We start from the raw sequence: 21603 nt of genomic DNA on the forward strand, positions 1-21603 counted from the left end.
ATCTTCTTGGCTGGCGAGGGTGGCTGGCGAAGGGCCAGCGAGGGGCTGGCGAGGCTAGGCGACGGCCGCCTGGGGTTGGGCGACCGCCCAGGCGTTGTCGCCTGGGTTGGCGATCGGTTGGAGTCGCGCGACCCCGCCTGGGTTGCGCGACCTCAGGCGACCGCCGTCTGGGTCACCCGACCTCAGGCGACCGCCGACCTAGGCGACAGCGCCTGGCGGTCGCCCAACCCCAAGTGACCTCGCCAGCCCATCGCCGGCCAAATCCGCCGTCGCCGGCCAGATCCGCCCTCGTCAGCCCTTCGCCGGCCACCCTTGCCGGCCACCCTCAAGGTGAAGAAGATGAACAGTAACAGGGCAAAACCGGAAAATTGAAATTTGAGTGAGGGTAATTTGGAAAGGGAAAAATAGGCTTCAGCATTTGTGGAATGCCGAAAGCCCAAAGCTGGTCCGGACCAGCTTTGGGCTTTCGGCATTCCAACGGCATTCTAAATGCTGGCTTTCGACTTTCCGGACTCGGAAAGCCGAACCAAATGGTTCAGCATTTTGGGAAGGGGCTTTCGAGGCCGAAAGCCCCTTCCCAAAGCCGAACCAAACGGGGCCTCAATCCTTTAACTTTGAACGGTGGATGACAAAAGCAAATTATACATGAATTATTTAAGTAGGATATTCATTTCAAACCAGGATATAATAATTCGCCATCATCAAATAACGATGGACGTTTTAACGCCCTAATTTCTTTTTTCCTTTTCTACAGTCGATGAATCAAAGGATGGACGTGTAGACTTATCCATTTGTAAAAATCCAACTCAATACGTAATAACCCACGTCAAATAACATCTGATTAGTCATTTGAGTAATTGAATGATTCCATTGAACATTTACCAATAATTTAGAGACAGCATCGAACAAAAATCAAAAGTTCGGGAACGACATCGCACTTTGGGCCAAAGTTTCGTGGATGGATTGGGTCGATTTTTCCTAAATTGGAATACGTTTGATTCTTTTCTTTGGGTTGACAATGTAGCTTTGTGTTTTTTGAGATAAACGCATTGCAAGTCCTAAAATTTATCTCAAAAGTATAATTGAGTCCTAAAACTTTCAAAAAGTGCAATGAAGTCCTAAAACTTATCATGAAAGTATAATTAAGTCCTAAAACTTTCAAATAGTGCAATCGATTCCTAAAACTTATTGCGAAAGTGCAATTGAGTTCTAAAACTTTAAAAAAATGCAATCAAAAGAAGATTTTAATTAGACTAACTTGACAAGTTTTAGGATTCGATTGCACTTTTTGAAAATTTTAGGACTCAATTGTACTTTGTGATAAATTTTAGGATTTAATTACACTTTGAAAATTTTAAGATTCAATTACACTTTGATGATAAGTTTTAAGACTTTTAATGTACTTATCCCGTGTTTTTTTTTGTTTTTGTCATTTCTAATATCCAACACAACAGTTATTACGCACGCTTCTCCTTCAATCATCGCCATCGCCGATCCCGACCGAAAAGCATCAGATTGAATCGCTCTCTCCACACAACCCCAACAATGGCTTGACGGACCCCCGACCCGACCCGACCCGACCCGACCATGTCCCGGCGGAACCACACCACCGACCTCGGCTGCGTCGCCTGCGACGACCTCAGCGAGCTCGGCGCCGGCAAGGAGGGCTGGCTCGCCGACAACCCCAGCCTCCTCTGCGCGCTCGACACCCACGCCCTCGCCCTCGCCGACCGGTCCACCGTCCTCGTCATCGCCTGGTCCGATCCCGACTCCCCCCGGCTCAAGATCCGGCCCGAGCTCTCCCCGATCCACGCCGAGTCCGTCACCGCCGTCGAGTGGCTGGTCTTCGACGAGATCCGCGTCGTCGCCGTCGGCACCTCCCGCGGCCACCTCCTGATCTACTCGCTGAACGGCGATTTGATTCACAAGCAGGTAACCTCGCCCGGATGCGTCCGTCGGCCCCTTCTCTCTGCTGAGATGTTGGGAGGGTACGATCGATAGGAACTGTTTGGCTTCTGTAGGTATTGATTAGAGTGCATCATCTATGTTTTTGGGGACCAATTTTCTGTGAATTGATGAAATCTTTAAGCTTTTGTGACTCGCGTTGTTCGGTTTGGCGGATTTTTCATGTTTCATTGATTTATAGTGATCTGCTCAATTTTTGGACGTAGAGAGACCGGCAGATTGTTAATTCTGAGTTCTTATTCGGCATGTTATTCGCAGCCCGTTGAATTTGAGCCTAGGTTCCACAGTTTCATCCACTTGGTGATGCAATACCAGGAAAATGTCTGTGTCATGGTTAAAAGTGATGAGACTCGAGATATGTGTTTGTTCTGTTAAGGCGATGGTTCATCGGAACTATCACCCCCTAGTTCTGCTATAGTACTTCTACTGCCTCACAATGTCAAAAGTTATTGGCAAATGATCTCGGTAACTTAGTGATCATTGGCAGAGTAGACATGGGCTAGTCTAGATTGACTTTTACTTTTTACCTTCCGCTACTGCTTCATTTTGAGATTCACGCACTTTGGCTTTGTTTTTAATCTTAGACACCTTCGCAATATAAATGCCGACACGTAAATTAACATATAAGCTTTTCATATATATATTTTTTAAATTTGATAATACTTTAGTTTTGGCGGAAAGTAAAATAGTACTTTTGCTTTGGATAAGCCAAACAAAGAGGGCTGTAATCTTTTAAGTCTTGCTACAGCAGCATGATACTCGGATGGGAGAACCATCTTGAATCTGTGATGATTCTACAATGACCTGCTTTTGCACAAAGCGTATATATGATGGCGAGGCAGGCAGCAGAAGACATTCTGCTGTAGCTTTTCGGAAATAAATGGAATCCCACTTCATTTAAAATTAGGCGATTCATCTTTCACTTCAAATCATGTTAGGGCTGACCAATACTTGCCTAATAGATGAAGATTACTTCTTTGGGTGCATTTACAGCCCCTGTGTCTTTCATGTCCTCCTGATTGTCAGCAAACTGTAAGGTTAATGATGATATGAATACCATTCCCCATGTCCTGCTGTTGTATCTGTAAGCATTCGGGTGAATCTGTTGATCATCTCTTTCTCAACTGTAAGTTGGCCCTCAATCTTTGAAATCATATCTTTATGTCGTCTAAGCTGGTATTGGTCATTCCAAGACATACCATCCAGCTATTTAGCTGTTGGAATGCCTATATTGGTGATTCAACTTGTAACAAGTCCCGGAGGATGGCACTATCGTGTGGTGCATTTGGAAAAAAAAAAAAAAAACGCCCAACACAAGATTGTTGGAGGGCTCAAAATCTTGGTTGCTTCATCTATTTGGTCTGGTTTTCTTGCTCGGATTCTGTATAGCCTTGCGATTCTTTTCTTTTGTTTGCTTGTTTTTATCTCACTCTGTCCTTATACATTTCTGATGCACTGGAACTTTTTATCCACTCCTTTATCATCTATCCAAAAATAATAATAATAAAATTGTTAGGGACCTCCGGAGATTCTGTTTGATTGTCACCTTTTTAGTCAGCAGCTATAATGGAAAATTTGCTGGCAATTAGCTCTTAACTACACCAAACAACTAATGAGGAACTCGAGGCAATTAGGAATCAGTATGTTCCTTTTCAGGCATTCTTTGAAAATCTCTTTAACCGTAGTTATTTCTTTTGACTGAGGATTGAAAATCTCTTTAACCCGAGGCAATTAGGAATCAGTATGTTCCTTCAGCCCTTTTGGCTTCTATGCCTTTCCTTTTTTGCTCAAAATCCTTATATTTACTGATGGAGCCTTTCATTTTAGTTTTTAAGTCAATGCTTTTCTACATGATAATAACAAAAGCCTCGTGGTTAACCTACCTTGTCCTTGGAGCCTCTAGTTATATTATCACAATATATGTTATCTGGTTGGTTCATTTGGCACCATTGTTTTGTGTGTTCCATTTTTTTCATCTCTTCCTCCTTTAGTCTTTAATTGGAAGAAATAATTAGCTTACTGATCAAATGGTTCTGTATGGAATGTCTACTGAGTGATATACGTAGAATTTTGAGGGAACATCCCTTTCCTTATCTGTGTTGGGGAACCACATTTGTCTATCTAGAGTAGGTTCCTTCATTTGAATGGGGATATTAACAATGTTGTGTGCAAGCATTATCTTATAACATGAATGCACGGCTGAATATATTTTCTCACAGATTATACATACTGCCCGGATATTAAGATTGAGAGTTCGGGGAACTAAGAAGGACCTGACGACAGATACTTGTGCAGAGGAGGTTTGTGCTATAATGCCAGGTGTTATCGCCCGTTTTGATGGATCTGATATACAGGTGAATCTTCCTACCGACTGATTGAAATGTTCATGTGAATTTCATGGAATGTTTTATGTCAAGCAATGAATTTATGACCTTTTCTTAACAAGGATTATGTTAAAGATCAATCATTTCTTTTATAGTTGGTATTTGTTAAAACTGTTGCAAAATAAGCTTGATTTGAAAATATAAAGATGATGTTCTAGTTGTTTTCATTTTTGTTTTTACTATTAATTTGAGGAAATAAATGCAAACAGCGGAATGTAGGTCCTAATTGACTGTTTAATTTTAACTATTAAATAAAGAAATTTTTTATATTTAGAAAAATTGTAATAATCTAAGTGAAATCTTCCTGTGATGAAGAGCAATTGAAAGTTCTTATTTTCGTCTTTAGAACCAGTGTTAAAGCAAATTTTCAAGTACCCCTTCCCAAAAAAAAAAAAAGACCAGAAATTTTCTAGTAGAACTTTCAAATGAGCACTAAAATTTCCTAGATTCCTTCGATACTTCACTATTCAGTTCCTTAAGCTCTTAATCTGGACACCTCTTCACATCTTCCTTTTGCAATGTAGAGTATGCTGTATAGATGGTCTCAAGAAACAAAGTCTAAGTTTTGGGACGAAATGGAAAGACGGAAGTCTGGTCTTTCGGGAAGCACTTTTGAACAATTACCTTACCAGTTATGGAATGTCAACAAGTATGGTGCATGTGCTGATGCAGCAATCACTGGGATAATGCCCCCTCCTCTGATTGAAGTTCAGGTAAGCCACATTCACTGCTTTTCCTGTCTAATTTGCGAAAAAACATTTATTTTCCCATGTAATGGTTAAGTTGAGCTTGTGTTGTGTTTCTCCATATACCCAAATTTTTTTATCTCATAAAATACGGGAAGATTTCATTTTGCTATCTAGGTTAATAGGTCCCGCAGTTAGTTCTCCTTTTTTTTCCTGTTCTTCTGTCTACTTTTGGGAAGCTATCTGAAGTTATACTGATGTTTGAAGTCAGCTGCCTTTATTGTTAGGCAGTCAAGTCAACGTTATTACCGTGCAATTGCCATTGGTGAGGATGCCGTAATTTCAGCATTCAGGTTAGGGCTTGCATTCCGATGTCACTATATATTTTAGTATTTCTGGTCATTTGCTGTTTTTTGCCACTTTCCTCTATTTCTTTACCTTATTGATTCTGAATACCTATTTAAGTTTTATTTCATGTTTTTGAAGACTTTCAGAAGATAGAAATAGATCCATAGTTGGAGCAATTCTCTCAAAGGTTGTGCCTGCGACGTTTTCAACAATAGCTTCTTTCTCTAAGATGATATGGCGAAGTGATCAAGCATCAATGCAAAAATCAGAAGTGAAACCTCAATCGTTTGCCCGAGGTGATATTTTATTGTGTATATTTTGGTTATAATGATACCATAACTGTCATGATTTACTGTGAAAATAGTCACGAGTGTCGCTGAATCCTCAGCCAGTTTGTTTCCCTATTGTTTAAGTGCTAAGCATGCATCTCTATACACATCGATGTTTTACTGGCCCAGTTACCAGGGTCCTAGCTGTTCTGTATTGTTTAAGTACTAACAAGTGGGTGATTCTCAATTGCAGCTTCTCCATTGACATGTTTGAAGGATCATCCCAGGAAGGGTGAAAAACTCACATTATCGCCCAGTGGTACACTGGCTGCAATAACAGATTCACTTGGCCGTGTTTTACTCTTAGATACTCAGGCCCTGGTGGTAGTGCGTCTGTGGAAGGTTTCTCTTCAAATTTATTCCTATTATTTTATTAGTATGTTGTAGTATCTTTTGGCCCATCCTGATAAGGGGCTTCTGCTGCTATCCAGGGATACCGTGATGCTAGCTGTCTGTTCATGGAGATGCTAGTGGATAAGAGTTTGTCTTCAAGTTCCTCTCACTATGAAGCAACTAAAAGTGACTACTGCCTCTGCCTAGCTATTCATGCACCTAGAAAAGGAATCATTGAGGTGGACTCTCTCTCTCTCTCTTCTCTGTGTGGGACTCGCGTGCACACATGCATGTTTACACATAGGACACGTATTTTATTGTACTTATGAATCTAAACTTGTAAGTGGTAATAGCCTGTTCTTCATGACGGCTACTTGAACAAATCTTATTAGGATCATTCTTGTTAGTCTCATCATGACTCTGTTCAGCGGGATTGTGTTGCTTTGGCCATGTTTTCTTTTTCTTTTCGTTGAACAAGGAAAAGTACTGGATCTAGGACCAGTTTCCATCTGAGTCAATGGAATGCATCTGAGCCTATATTTGGTGTGCACTCAACCATTTGAGGATTCTAGATATTGTCAATACATATCATCACCATACTATATGCATCTACACATTTGCGATCATCATTTTGAACACATTTTGATTGAATTCCTTGTCATCTAGTTTGAGTGAACTCAAAATGTTTCGATTCATGATTCACACTATCTATCATCTTGTTCAGAATCTTCAGATACAGCTTGATAGTCCTTTCCATTGCATATGCCATTGATCGAAAACTTGATGCAGGTGTGGCAGATGAGAACCGGACCTCGCCTTCTGGCTATTTCATGCGCCAAAGGAAGCAAAATGCTGCAGCCCACTTACAGATTTGGAACGTCAGATTCCTCTCCGTACGTCCCATTGGAAGTTTTCCTGTTAAATGGTGATTCAGGTCAAATCTCAGTTATCAATAGATTTTCACAGCTAAAACTTTGATTTTAGCCGACAATTCTTGTTTCCTCTTAACTAAAGAAATGCATAATTGTATTCTCACTGCTTGTGTCTAGAAATATATCACTCCCGTTTTTTCTTTCCTTTTCTATATAAGTATTAGAAGTCAAATGAATAGTTGAAGAACTCCACTTGCCTGCGACCACTTCGCACGGTGGTCACACCCCTCGGGCGACCACTGTCGCCGTGTAGGTTTCCGGATCTGCCCCCTTCCATGTTTTGTGTGTGTGTGTGTGTTGCCGGAGTTGAGACCACCGTGACCCCCTTCGCAGTGGCTACCTCACCTCATGGACGAGATATCATTTTGCTCGTTATCTGTCGTGGTGATCTCACGCGACCACCGCAATAGAATCGAATTGACCACCACCACGGTGGTTGTTGCGGACAGGCGACCATGAGGGCGGTGGTCGCTGTTGAGTGGGCAGGATCACCGCGACGATGGTGGTAACCCGCCCCCGCCTATTTTTTTTAATATTTTTATAATACAAACTTTTTAACTCACATCAACAACAAATGTACTGATTAAAATTGCAACGTGTGTTTGCCGATTGCCACCTTGACTTTCCGATCGTCGACATAGCACTAATAGAAAGACGTTTCAAAACGTGCAAGGATCATTCTGAAAAAAATATAAATTGTAAGGACTGTTTTGAATTTCAGGCAAAAGTAAAGGACTACTAGTTCCATTTCACCTTTTCCCATTTTAATTGATTAACTAGATATAAGTCTAGAGAATTAGTGAGACAAACCTTACCGCTACAGGAAAAAGGTAAAGAAATATATAGAGTCCAAATCGCCAGTTCCATAAAGAGTACTCAACAATGGTTTTGGGTCGAATGCGATTGCTTTCACCTCGGGGTATCATGAGCCACAAGTTAGAATATAACGAGATACCGGCAGATCCGACGGGAATATACCCATCTGATCGCGCAAGACATATAATTCAGAAAACGAATTTAGCATAATCTGGTCAGCTGTCTACAAAATTTTGCTTCTCCTACATCACACATTTGTTGTTTCTCCTTATAGTCTTGGTTGTCAAGCAATCCCTACTCTTCCTCTGGATCTCCTCCTGTGCTTTGCTTGGCGATGCTGATGATGATCATGACAACGATGACGGTGCACTCGAATGTCGCATTCTCCACCCTGCGACTCTTTTCTCGCAGTGTTTTTTTTGAAAAACCGTTGAAACAAACCGCTTTTGCGTATCTTTCTCCCCTCCACACTTCTCGCTCTCTCTCTCTCTCTCTTGGATTTGCTTCTGTTTGGTCATCATCTGTCTTCTTCTTCTTCTTCTACCCCCTGGACTTGTTCCTTCTTCCTCACCTTCTCTTTCTCCCTCTCTAAACTTGACGTTGGAGCAGTCTCATGAATGGTGATTTAACTTTTGTCTCAAGTTAAGGTACAACCCCTCCTCCTCCTCTAGATTCAGGATTTCTTTTGTTTGGTGGCAACAAGGTTTGAGGAACAAAATTTCAAAATTCTTTTTTTTCTTACCGATGATTCGTGAAATACATAGGTTGTCGTAAGAGCGCTATTGGGTTTGCGCGAATCTAACCTCGTGCTTCCGGTTATGCATGTGACATGGCAAACAAAGCTTTCGCGATTTGGTGGAGATTAGTCTCGTGTTTGTTTAAGTTCATGTGCCTGGTTCATATTCAATTGATAGGAGAAAATGTCAGCTTTCTACATATGTATCTTGATGACGTCTTTTGGACGCAGTTGCGCCGCTGCCACTCTATCGTAAATGTGAGGGTGACCCCAGCAATCTATCGGGTTTCTACAGTTGAGATTCAGGATCCAATATGGTGAAATCGTACGCTTCAAGAAATATCGCATCTCCTATCTACAGCGGGAAAGAAATAGAGACGGCGCTTTGCTTCAGCTCGCCTTCGTTGGACAGGGAAAAGAAGGCGTTTCTCGGGTCGACGAGCTTGAGGTTGAGGTACAAAGAAGAGCACTCACGGGAATCGGATGGTTCACACGGCAAGCATTCGCGCCTTTTGTCGTCCGACCCTGCAAATTCGAGAAGCAAGGCTGCTGCGACGAAGTTGCAGACGGTCTATCGTAGTTTCCGGACAAGAAGACAGCTAGCTGATTGCGCAGTTCTCGTGGAACAGAGATGGTTGGTCTTGCTCCTTATATGCATTCTCTATCCATAGATTAATCCCTAAGAGAAACTGCAAATTAACTTGTGTTCTGTCTCACCTATATATTATAATTAGCATGGAGAGGTTTTGTGTCTATTTTCTTGAACTTTGGTCCTTCGCATGGAAGCTACATTTTCATCCTGATGGCATACTCTTTTGAAGGTGGAAATTGCTGGATTTCGCTGAACTAAAGAGGAGCTCCATATCTTTCTTCGACATTGAGAAACCCGAGACTGCCGTTTCACGTTGGTCCAGAGCAAGGACCAGGGCTGCTAAGGTACATGCATCCTAGATGATTTCGCTTACTTTCATCGGGATATCTGACATTACTCTATTGATTATAGTTCTCCTGTATTAGGTTGGAAAGGGCTCAGCCAAGGATGAAAAAGCTAGAAAACTCGCTTTGCAGCATTGGCTCGAGGCGGTGAGTCTCACTTTGCATGACCGATATAGCAAAGGAGATGCCACAGCATTTGTCTTACTTCATGTTCTTTTTTATGACAGATTGATCCCAGGCACAGATATGGCCATAATCTTCAGTTTTACTACGTCATGTGGCTCCGCTGCAGTAGCAAACAGCCCTTTTTCTACTGGTAAGTCGATGAACTAAGTTGAAGCAGATTAATTTAGTGCCTGCAAGAATATGACCGACAATACCAGGATGATTACTGGGAATTGCAGGCTTGACATAGGTGAAGGAAGAGAGGTCAACATGGATAGATGCCCTCGAGCAAGGCTTCACCAGCAGTGCATCAAGTATCTCGGACCGGTGAGGCTTTTTCCAGCACCATCCTTTTTCCGCGACCAATTATGGATTTTACAATCAGATTTGAATGCCTGGATTCGTTCAAGAAATACATTAGAACGTGTTCTACAAGAGATATATGTGCCACCACCACCTCCTATGTGTGTTCTAATCTTCTGCAGACTGAGAGGACGGCGTTCGAGGTCATAATAGAGAGCGGGAAGTTCTCCTACAAGCAAAGCGGCGAGATCCTTGACACAAGAGGAGGGCCCAGAGATACCAAGTGGATCTTTGTGCTTAGCACATCCAAGGACTTATATGTCGGGAAGAAGAGCAAGGGCACGTTTCAGCATTCGAGCTTTTTGGCTGGCGGAGCCACATTATCTGCCGGCAGGTTAGAGGTGGATGATGGTATCCTAAAGGTAACAATACATTCTTCATCATCTCGAAATCTGTTTTTTGAGAAACGGTTTGGTTCTACCACCGAGGACTTTGGATTTCATAGCGACAACCTTTTATTGTCTTAGGCGGTTTGGCCCCACAGCGGACATTATCTCCCGACCGAAGAAAACTTTGAGGCTTTGATTTCATACCTCAAGGAGAAGAATGTGGATCTTACCAATGTCAAGGTAAGAAAGATGAGCATGACAGGGTCCTATCTGAAGGTATTGGCATTTGACATGAACTCTTGCTTTGATGTCATGTTGGTACAACTTAAAGTGGAATTTGGAAGGGAACAAGGGAATTAGAAGTTCTATTTGCAAGTGACAAATTTCACCAATTCGTAAATCGAAAAGTTGTCTTGGAGCAAGTCTAGCTTCATAGTTTCTCATCTTATCGAGTTAAATTCTCAGTGGCTAATAGTGTTTGATCGGATGTTATAAGAGGCCTATAGCTCTTCCAATTTCTGATGCATATGCAGAAATGCCCTACCGAGGACGAAGAGGCAGACCTTGCTAGAAAAGGCAATTGCCTCACAAGCAATCCGTCCGAGGTTGACTTGGTTCAACTCCTGGAAGAATTGCATGGTGTGAAATCAGCTGACAAGGAAGCCAACTTACAGGTGCGCTGTGGTGATGCCATCAGTGACTCCGATCCTCAAACGACCACTTGGTCACGGCGAATAGGCTCAAGCATAACCAAGCTTGAAATACCGCAAAAGCTAAATGGGTTCCACGCCTTTGGAGAAGAAGCGCTTACGCAAGGACTGAGCCGTTGGACCCAGTTCATCGGTAGTCCTTCAGAGGACGGGTACGAAACCCCGGAAGAATCGTTCCTCGCTGAAGAGGACTTCATAACTCATAAACTGAACATGTTTGACGAGGAAGAGGCGGACGCGGAATGCCCGGTACCGAGGGAGAAGATCTTGCAAAGAATAGATTCGCACAAGGGGACGAGATCATATCAGCTGGGTCAGCAGTTGTCCTGCAAATGGACGACCGGGGCCGGCCCGCGCATCGGCTGCATGAGGGATTACCCCTCTGAGCTCCAATCCCATGTGTTGGAGCTCGCAAACTTGTCCCCGAGAGGATCGAGCACGCATGTCTCGCCATTCAGCTCGTCCCGATTTAGCCCGAAGGTGGTGACCCCGACGTCTCTGTGTAGAGAGGCCACGGCGAGCAGAAGCCGCTTTGTCCCGGAACGGGTTATGATGTCCCATACAGCCACGCCTTAGCGTATGTACACATATAGTGGATTCATTGGGATCAAGTAAAGGATGTGGAAGAGATTTCTTTCACCACTCTTGGCTTTTTTTTGTAGAGATTAACAGGGAAATGGAATCAGATCAGGAGACAGTTTTGCTTTGCTTTGTTTGAATTACTTTTGATAGAAAAACCCCTCTTCTTGTGGGGGGAAAGCTTGTTGGGAACAACTTTGGCAATGCCATTGTTGCTTATAGAATGAGATCCTTGGGAACTAGCACATGTTGCAGTGAATGGAAGATGGATGATTGCTGGTACTCATCTAGGCCATTGCCAATCATTCCAACCAAAATTCATCCAATCTAACCTAACCAAATTATCACTACCCACCAAAATAAATAAAAAAGGGATAAGTGCATTACAAGTCCTAAAACTTGTCACAAAAGTGCGTTTGAGTCCTAAAACTTGCAAAAAGTTCGTTTGAGTCCTAAAACTTGTCAAAATGGTTCGTTTGAGTCCTAAAGTTAACACCGTTAGATTTACTAACGGAAAATGCTGACGTGGCGCTGACGTGTCGTTTTTAATTATTTTTCTTGAGACACGTGGCGCCACGTCAGCAAAAATAAAAATAAAAATAGAAATAGAAAAAAAAAAAAAAAACCAAAAAAAGGAAAAAAAAAACAAAAAACAAAAAAAAAAACCGGCGGTGGCAAGATGGACCAGCCCGGTGGCCGCCGCCAGCCACGGAAGGACCGGCGAGGTCGCTGGGCCTTCCGAAGCCCAGCGACCTCGCGCCCCGGCGAGGGCCGGCGACCTCGCCGCCTCGGGCGAGCCGACGACCCGCTCGATCTGGGCGAGGGTCGCGCCTCCCGATCGAGGGTCGCCGCCCTCGCCGGACTCGGTCGGGCCGGCGGAGGTCGCCGGGCCGGGAAGAGTCCGGCGAGGCCGGCGACCTCGATCCGGGAGGCGCAAAAACCCGCCCCGGATCCGAGGTCCGGCCCTCGGGACTCGCCGGGCGGAGGTCGCCGGGCCGGGAAGGCCCGGCGACCCTCGTGGTCCTTCCGGGCTTGGCCACCGCGGTGGCCACCGCCGGTTCTTTTTTTTTTTTTTTTTTTTTCTTTTTTTGGTTTTTTTTGGTTTTTTTTCAGTTTTTTCTATTTCTATTTTTATTTTTATTTTTGCTGACGTGGCGCCACGTGTCTCAAGAAAAATAACTAAAAACGACACGTCAACGCCACGTCAGCATTTTCCGTTAGTAAATCTAACGGTGTTAACTTTAGGACTCAAACGAACCATTTTGACAAGTTTTAGGACTCAAACGAACTTTTTGCAAGTTTTAGGACTCAAACGCACTTTTGTGACAAGTTTTAGGACTTGTAGTGCACTTATCCCAATAAATAAAGTTAATCTCTATCTTACTATTAACATCTGCAACATCTGTGTTAAAAAAAAGCATAGGACATGACACTATGTTTGAATTGCTCTTAGTAGATCGGATTTAAAGGGGCGAACGCTCGCCGTCCATTGCATGGAAACATACGTATTGCGCTAAATACGACCGGAGATCGATACAGATCGATCATGGCACACGGCTAGGCTAAATATATGGGCACGGATGACCAAAATAACACATGACAGGGACCGAACAATCCCTGCACAAGGGCTGGGGAACCGCGCAAACCAGCGAAGACCAAGATGAGCAAAGCCATTCGCACAGCGCGTAACAAGGGTGCAAGCTACTTCGTACGAAAAGAGAATCATGGAAGGCCATTCATCATGCTGGAAGGCATTAAACAAGAGCATGAATAGCATGAAATAAGCAATGAACAAACAGCCAACGACTCGGCAAAGGATGGCTTGCGATCTCGGGGGGACAAAACCGGTTCTCGGTTTCTCGGGCTAGAGGAGCCGGTTCTTGATCTCGAACGACCGGTTTCGGGCGAACAAAAATAAACGCATGGCTCAGAAAATAAACGAAACAAAACCGATCATCAAAGCCAAGCCAAATGAACCGATAGACCGCAGTAAATAGCTTGCGTCGCTTGTTGGAGCGAGGCGAGCTAATATACTCGGTTTGAGACTCCGGTATTGTGCTTAAAGGAGAGGAAGAATTATCAAAAAAGTCATAAACCTGTTATAATTGTACCAATTCAATCATAAATATTTTTTTTTGCCAATTGTGTTCTAAACATTTTGTATTTATGTCAATTCAGTCTATCCAACCAATTATGACTGGAAATCGCCGAAGTGGACACCGACCGTCTTACATGACGCGACCGGCACTATATGAAAATGTTCAATGTAGTCCTTCCATTAAATCAAGTTCAGGGACTACATTGAACATGTACAAAAAGTCTACGGACCATATTAAACAAATTAAAAATTTAAGGACTATATTGATTAAATTAAAAGTTCATAGATTCAATTGCGCATTAAGTCAAAGTTCAAGGGCTGTTTGTCTTGTTATCTTTTTTACTTTTGACCTTGCGGAGTTTAAAGACCGACGCTATGGCAATTATACCCCTGAGCCGGGAAGCAAATTAGGGCTACCGGCAACTCAGGGTGGGGGTGGGCAATATGGTCATGTCACAGATACCACTTCCCTATAAATAGGATCCACGCTAGGGTTTCCATTCGCCCTCGCTGAAGATTTTGGGAAGAAGAAGCAGCTCAAGCATTCGGCCGCTCCCCCTCCTCGCCTCCCTCCTCGCTCCGATCTCCCAGGTTTCTTCCCGCTTCCTCTCTCTCTCGATCTCGTATTGTGCATCGGTCCTTCGCCGTCGTGTCCAAGCACGAGCTCCGGCGATGCGTTTCCGATGGGTTTTGCTCGGTGGCTTTTTGCCAGAATTGGACCGTCTCTGTATTTTGATTTTCCAACCCTAATGGTGCTGCTGCTAATCTCTTCTGATTGCTTTTACTCGCTTTGGAATATGAAACCCGATGCGCGATGGTTGTTCCCCTCGATGTGTTTGTGGCCTGTTCTTCGGTTGGATTTTGGACTTTAAGAGTTTGTTTTAAGTGGGGAAGGAAACGATGTTATCTGTTTGATGGGGAGCGTGCGGAGGATTTCGCGTGATATCGAATCTACCAGTTCTGTTTTTGAATCGAAGTTGTAGTGGACCGTATGTTGGAAAGTCTGGGTCGATGTGGTATCGAGTAAGTCCTACCGTAGTGTGTGGATTTTGCGCGGTGTAGTCGAGCTTGGATCAGCCGTGCTCTCTTTTTTTCTTTGCTGCGCCATTTGTGTTATTAGATTGTTGATGCTTGTTGCTCCTTATGGATGTGAGCAAGAGTATACATATGCACGGGCTAATGAATTAATAGTTTACGAGATATGCTGCGCTAGCAGAAGTAGCGCACGGTTTGTTAAAGACCTGGACTTTTTTCTCGCTGGTTGTGCGAATTGGGGGAGTTAAGTTGTGTTTGTGAATGGGAATTGAATGTGGGTTTTTCCAATGATGTGTGTGGTAGCTCTTCTGGATATCCATGTGTCGCTGGCAATTGATTTTTCAATGGTGGCGTGTTGTTTATGTGTGGTTCGTCTCCTTTGTGCAGAATGGATTCTCAGATTAAGCATGCTGTCGTGGTGAAAGTCATGGGCCGAACTGGGTCGAGAGGGCAGGTGACTCAGGTCAGAGTCAAGTTCTTGGACGACATGAACCGGTTCATCATGAGGAACGTGAAGGGACCGGTGAGGGAAGGAGATGTCCTCACCCTTCTGGAGTCCGAGAGAGAAGCAAGGAGGCTCCGTTGAGTGAATCATTTTTATGTTCTCCCCGAGTTTTTGGTACGACTATAGTGGGGTTTCTGTGCTGGTGGATTGAATGTGAGAGTGTTTTAACTTTATTTTCAGTTCACATTTTGGTCACTTTGTGTCAAAGATTTGAACTCGAGCATGAATGAATCGTAGGAAGCATCTCTACCTTTAATGATGCGTTATGGATCACCATTTTTTGGTGTCTTAAGATATGATGTCAATTTCAGCTTCTCCTTTGTGTTTCTGAGATGTTCCGTATGCGCCAGAATAATTGCCATTTCTTCTGAGGGATCGATTTGAGCCAAGGAGTTCTGATCAAATAGCTAATTGAACTCTAGGGTAACTTGTGGAGAGTTTGTTCTAAATGAGGTTTTTATCTGGTTTTGCCTTATCGATGTTGAGAAATTTTGAGATGTAGATAAAGGATAGGGATCCTGCTGGAATTGATGACTTTGGCTATTCTTGTTATTACACTTCATAGTCAAAACGTTGTCTACAGTGAGTTTCCCTAATTCGAACTCCTTAGTTGTTCCACCTTAATTAACACAAATTATATTAATGATACCAATTGTCCGAGTTTGAATCTGTATTTGTATACTCAATTGTCAAGAAATAATTCTGAAGAGAGATAACATTCTCTCAGTTTTCATAAGAATTGGATTGACCATGGAGTTAAAATCCAAGTCGGTTCCAATATACGTTCAAACAATCGCATCAAAACTAGTGGAGAGAAAATTAGTGGGGATCACTTTCAAAGACCGAGGTTCTAACATGGTTCTTATATGGAAACCTTTCTCACTTTGTAAACCAGCAACATGGAATAAGGACATAGCTGTCTATCAACAGCTTGACCAGGGGCGATGACGCGACCCAAGTGATGGTCGGTTTCAGAGACTCCGACACTAAGTGCATAAAGCCGAGATTTCCACTTTCCTCACCTTGAGATGAAAGCATCCTCGTCGCAATTACCAGCATCGCCTCGAGGACTTTGTTCTGATCTTTAAGCTGTCAAAAGAGCCAAACAAAATGTCGCTCTAAGCAACCATTAGAGAGTGTTAAGTTTGTTATGTGATGCGGAAAGTAGATGACATTTTGTTAGGCAGTTGTTTTTTTTGGTAAGGATTAGTTAGGCAGTTGTTTATTTCCATGAAAGTACAAAAAACTCGCGCCAAGACTTCAATTTCAAAATGTGTCGGTAACTCAATTCTCGGTCACCATATCAGACTTTCTCTCAATGTAAAATGGCGTAGAATCATCTCGTGGTCGAAGAAAAAGTGTAATATAAGCTGATGAGTGCAACCTATAGAGTCTCGACTAACCAGTTCGACAGCGGAGGTAAGCTCCTCCACGGCTTGTTGGAATGGAATATCAGTTGGTGCAGCAACCTCCCCCCAGTCAAATTCCAAGTCCTCAAGAAAATTAGGATCGAGTGCTCTTCCCTCCCATGTGAACAAATCCTGAAGCAACTTGACATCTTCAGCATCCATGCTCTCCCTTGACTACAAATGCGGAATGTGAGAGGGTGAAATAGAGTGATCAATTGATTTTTATGAAAAAGTAGTGTAAACCTTAACCTTCTCCATAACTTTGTCACGCGATTCATCTTCGGATGGGAAGGATGTTCCGAGTGTCTTCATATGTTTATCTCTGGTACAGTGGACACGCGGTGATGCTTTTATATGCTTTGCCCTGGACAAACGACAGAAATGGGAATAAGAAAGCACACGCAGCATCCACACACCCGCATGGCACACATCATCTGAGACAGGATACGTGGTTGAAGAATCAGAACTTAATACTCACGGTGTAATTTCTATAACTAGTAGATATTGCATTTATGCGTCTGTCTCAACTAGTTGAATGAAAAAGAAATCTTATCTACTCATAAATAGATTGCTTCCAGTAGATACACTTCGGAACTCATAAACGATTTTTTTCTTATTTTACTAATCTCCTCTGCATGCCTTTTACACAGATAGAGAAAGCTAGAACTTCCTGATTTTAAGACTTTTTTTCTTTTTCTTTGTATTCCTAAAGAACATGTCCATCAGAATAAGAACACACCCTGCCCTGCATGAGTTTGACTTCAAATTTTCATACCTGGCACCAAACCTGAGGGTTGATAGAGTTTCTGACACATTTGAAGGGCTGGGTGAACAACAACATAGTAATGCCATGTGAGAGTTCCCTCCCTGTGAGACGAACTTATGGTTTATGTTTTGAATACAAGCTAGTAGGATAATGGAAGGGCTATTGTGGGGCAGTCTCACAAGAGAATCTTGCAAAATCCGAGTAAGTTTGGAGTTGCGATACGGAATATAATTTCCTTTCACGTTTGGACCACATGTCAAGGCATGTACTACATTTCCAAGTGCTGACAGGGACTTATTGATGGTTTTAGCTTCTTCAAGAACCCTGCCCTCTGCTCCTGTTTTCTCAACTTTCTCAGAGCCAGCCAGGTCCACGAGAATCAGTTTTCCAAATGTTCTGGCCACACTCAAGACACGAAATTTTATGAGAAAGGAAAAAATTACCAAGAAATCGCAATCGCATAAGAGACCAACCATACCTAGTCTGTTTGGTTGATTCTTGGTGCACCGAGAATATGTAAATACAGTGGCTTCTGCTGCTGCCCACATTCATTTCTGTTTCAGCTTAAGTTTGAAACTGTATGCATAATTAGGGAAGGTTGCAGATATTTTAAAAGAAAATACTGATATGGCTATGCAAGATGAAGCACAAGTACAAGCCAAAACGGAAAAGAGAAAGGATACGGGTCTCTCCAACTGCTCTGTTGCATATACCACTCTGGAGTTCAGAGGATGGAACTAGAAGATCAACCCAGGGAAGATTGGAATACAGTCAAATAAAAAGGAGCTTGTATCTTACGGATAAGTTTTGTAATGCTTCAGCAATGTCTGATAGAGATATCTGGAGGGAAGGGAGAAAACATCAAGGGGGTCTCACAGAAAGAAAGCATAAGATGATATGTAAGTATAGGTGGTTTTAACTCAATAAGCCATCCAATTTTCTGTATACAAAAAAGGATAGGTGGATTTATGTTAGTCGATCAGCAAACCAATTTCTAGTTGTTCTACTTGTGGTATTGTCGGAAGACCATTTGAGTCTAAAGAGCAAAATAATATCTTATTCTCAAAAACATTTTGTGAATGTGTGTGAGGCGCATAAGCATCTTAAGATGCACGCTTCTTCAGGCCCACTGCACATAAAAAACCGGCGACTTAAAACGGCCTAACTACTCTCTGAATGTTATTTGGATTGAAAGCAGTTGCGTGAGCTGGAAAAATTCATCACCTCCGTAACTTCAGGCAATGATATTCCATGTGATTTAGTCTCTTTAATTTGTATGTTGTCCTTTGAAAGATCCAAAAGGTCCCTGGAAGAAGGAAAATAAATGATGTCCATGAGGTTTTCTTTATACACTTCCTGGGATTATTGGATGAGAGCCATTATCTCAACGTGAATGTCTTTAAATGCAGTCATGGTAATCTATACCTTACTTTCTCCATGTAGATCTCTACCTGAAAAAGTTGAAAAACGTTGAAAATAGAACATTACATCAACAATTAAGTGAAGCACCAGGTAGAAGCTTGTGTAGGCGCACCATGGACAATTTAATTGTATACTTGATTGAATCAGCAGAAGTGATTTCTCTGAAAATTCCATCAACCACTCTTGCAAGGAGACCTTTCTTGGCATCATCACATTCAAGGATGCTTGGTCCCTGATTCATAAATATTGTTACTGAACTGGTATATATCAATGGCCATCAACTAACTGCTATTTTTGGGGTGAACTGATCACCTCCATGCTATATGTCTTTCCAGCTCCAGTCTGCTCAAGAAAAAATAGAGTTTGTTGTTAGAAAACAGGAAATGATCAGTATAATTTATTTAACATATCGAGAAGATAAGTTACGTAAAGTATGATATATGCAGTTCTAGTTCTGCAACGACTTGAACCATGATTGTAACGTCTAGTTATAACAAGGACAGGGAATTCCTCTACGTGGAGATCCGACGCAAAATGTCAAACTGGAAAACTTTGAAAGAATTCCGAACCCAATTTCCTGGAATAGAACAAACAACATTGGGTAACTTCAGATCCATACACCCTTTTCAACTTGATCAAGCAAAAAGAGGTTGTTCGAGATATACTATGGCACTAATCATAGGATCACATCTACTCCATTCATTTGTCAAGCACCTATTAACATCCTCTCCTCCACATTTAAACATGCATGCATCTAATCACGCCACTCTACCTCATAACAGATCTACTTTGTTCGAGCAAAACATCAAGGTAAAGAGTTAAGGAATCAATTAGACAACAGAAACCACGCATCATTTGTCGCAGCATAGTGTCTCACCTGTCCATAGGTAATGATCGTCCCGTTTATTGCATTTACCACATCTGTTACATTTAAGAGCAACGCATAAAAACTAAAATATCAATACACCTGGAAGTAAACTCGATATGTGCATGCTGTGTACACCTACTAACAGAAGAAAGCAGTGGATTTGGATGAAAATAACCGATTTATCTCGATCATCAATCAAAGGACGAGAGAGCAGTGGATTCGCATGAAAATAGTTGATTAATCTCATGTACTGAAAAAGGATTAGGAAAATGCGCATGTCGACACAAGCACCTAATGCTGTGATCAATGATTCTCGCTCTGTAGAGATCATGTTAGACATCACAATGCAGCGGTGAAGCTAGATATACCTCGAACAATAGGACGAGCCAGAAACGAATAGACATCATCTTGCTTGGAGTCGTCGTAGAACACCTTATCGAAGCCGAACTTCAGCTCTCCTTCCTTTTCATCCTAACAACCATCGACATCGAGATCACCACAGCTTGATCGATCAAAACCGGCGCGATCTCAGCCAATAGGAGACGAGAGAGTTCACAAGATGTCACTCGAAAGTACAGATTCCACAACTCAGATGCAATCAACGAGAATAGCCTAATCAACCGCAACTACCGTCTCTTCCAGTACGCACACAACCTCATCGGACCGAACTTTCCCCGAGTATAACTGCAGAAGTAGGAAAGAGAGCTTCGTCGAAGCACCTTGAGATTGAAGGCCTCGTCGTCGATCCGCTCAATGCAGACGGAATCGTCACCATGATCGCGCCTCTCTCTCGAGCTCAGAGGCCTGAACCGCGCGCAGACGGTGATGTTGGCCATGCCCTCAGCAACACGCGCCGCCGTGGAGAAGGCCGGATCGAGCCGAGAAATTCGATGAGCGCCTGCGAAAACGCGGAGGAAATCCTGAAAGATCGAAGGCCAAAAAAGCGAGCGAGAAGAAGAAGGGAGGAATTTGAAATGTTTGGGTCAGAGCGTGAGGAGAGAGAAGCTCCTCCCCTTTTTATAGCGATGGAAAATGGAGGGAAAAAGAGGAAGTGCACAGGGGCAATTTTTTCTGATTTTTTTTTTTAAAGACACGACGACACTTTCTTTTCCAATCAAATATTGGAAATGGGAAAAAGATTATCTTAGATTCCAAAAACAAATTAAAAATATCGTTTCTTTTCAATCAAATCCAAATTTAGGATTATCTTAAGAATCATGAAACCGAGCGCGAACTCAACCCAGCATCTTACATGTATGTACATCTTTGGCAAACTACACATTAGGGGTGTAAAGAACCGCCCGCTTGACCGCCCGATCCAAACAAGAAATTTTCGTATTGGGTGGGGGGTCATTTATTGGTAGAAGGAAAATAAGCATCCCCTTTTTATAGCGATGGAAAATGGAGGGAAGTGCACAGGGGCAATTTTTTCGATTTTCTTTTATTTTTTTTAAAGACACGACGACACTTTCTTTTCCAATCAAATATTGGAAATGGGAAAAAATATTATCTTAGATTCCAAAAACAAATTAAAAATATCGTTTCTTTTCAATCAAATCCAAATTTAAGATTATCTTAAGAATCGTGGAACCGCGCGCGAACTCAGCCCAGCATCTTATATGTATGTACATCTCTGAAAAACTACACATCCTCTCAGGCTCAAGTCTGTGTAGCTTAAGTCTGTGTTCTTACCCTATCAAAAAAGTTTTATTAAGTAACGAAGACATCATTAATTGATTAAACTACTTTGGTTCATGGCAAATATTTTTTAGGATAAATTGTTCATTGCACGTTATGCTAGATGTCAGTAATGTCGAACACAAAAATAAGTAGCAAATAATGATTCCATGACATCACGTCAACACCTTACTTGAAATAATAAGCACCCC

The 21603-nt window shown here is 42.5% G+C and overlaps 4 protein-coding genes across 6 annotated transcripts; 3 read left to right on the forward strand and 1 right to left on the reverse strand.

Moving 5' to 3' along the window:
• Positions 1 to 1481: 1481 nt before the first annotated feature.
• On the forward strand, positions 1482 to 7116 carry LOC115678652 (uncharacterized). Of its 2 annotated transcripts, none has more exons than XM_056315673.1 (8): positions 1482 to 1932; positions 4185 to 4319; positions 4874 to 5062; positions 5303 to 5388; positions 5522 to 5679; positions 5906 to 6054; positions 6144 to 6284; positions 6835 to 7116. In XM_056315673.1, exons 1-8 carry the CDS (start codon positions 1588 to 1590, stop codon positions 7021 to 7023), a joined length of 1392 nt encoding a protein of 463 aa, XP_056171648.1. In that variant the 5' UTR covers positions 1482 to 1587; the 3' UTR covers positions 7024 to 7116. The 2 variants fall into 2 exon arrangements, with proteins under 2 accessions (XP_056171648.1, XP_030457911.1); XM_030602051.2 differs by having other exon boundaries at positions 1483 to 1932; positions 5327 to 5388.
• A 457-nt stretch (positions 7117 to 7573) lies between these two features.
• On the forward strand, positions 7574 to 11853 carry LOC115678659 (IQ domain-containing protein IQM6). Of its 2 annotated transcripts, none has more exons than XM_030602056.2 (9): positions 7574 to 8440; positions 8761 to 9163; positions 9351 to 9465; positions 9547 to 9612; positions 9693 to 9781; positions 9870 to 9957; positions 10116 to 10355; positions 10461 to 10598; positions 10856 to 11853. In XM_030602056.2, exons 2-9 carry the CDS (start codon positions 8844 to 8846, stop codon positions 11606 to 11608), a joined length of 1809 nt encoding a protein of 602 aa, XP_030457916.2. In that variant the 5' UTR covers positions 7574 to 8440; positions 8761 to 8843; the 3' UTR covers positions 11609 to 11853. The 2 variants fall into 2 exon arrangements, with proteins under 2 accessions (XP_030457916.2, XP_030457917.2); XM_030602057.2 differs by having other exon boundaries at positions 7580 to 8440; positions 10461 to 10562.
• A 2342-nt stretch (positions 11854 to 14195) lies between these two features.
• On the forward strand, positions 14196 to 15505 carry LOC115678662 (40S ribosomal protein S28-2). The gene is made up of 2 exons (XM_030602059.2): positions 14196 to 14300; positions 15132 to 15505. Exon 2 carries the CDS (start codon positions 15133 to 15135, stop codon positions 15328 to 15330), a length of 198 nt encoding a protein of 65 aa, XP_030457919.1. The 5' UTR covers positions 14196 to 14300; position 15132; the 3' UTR covers positions 15331 to 15505.
• Positions 15506 to 16061: 556 nt separating this feature from the next.
• LOC115678660 (kinesin-like protein KIN-1) lies at positions 16062 to 20639 on the reverse strand. Its single transcript, XM_030602058.2, has 15 exons — positions 20434 to 20639; positions 20083 to 20185; positions 19724 to 19767; positions 19159 to 19188; positions 18959 to 19078; positions 18850 to 18875; positions 18649 to 18730; positions 18223 to 18264; positions 18108 to 18141; positions 17903 to 17978; positions 17604 to 17820; positions 17434 to 17525; positions 16908 to 17022; positions 16653 to 16832; positions 16062 to 16338 (listed from the first exon to the last, which is right to left on the reverse strand). The coding sequence occupies exons 1-15, from the start codon at positions 20548 to 20550 to the stop codon at positions 16129 to 16131; spliced, it is 1488 nt and encodes a 495-aa protein (XP_030457918.2). The 5' UTR covers positions 20551 to 20639; the 3' UTR covers positions 16062 to 16128.
• Positions 20640 to 21603: the final 964 nt, after the last annotated feature.

The sequence above is a fragment of the Syzygium oleosum genome, unplaced genomic scaffold (assembly GCF_021117445.2).
Source record: "Syzygium oleosum isolate NSW1041296 unplaced genomic scaffold, Sole_v2.1 Sole_v2.10, whole genome shotgun sequence".
Taxonomy (NCBI): domain Eukaryota; kingdom Viridiplantae; phylum Streptophyta; class Magnoliopsida; order Myrtales; family Myrtaceae; genus Syzygium; species Syzygium oleosum.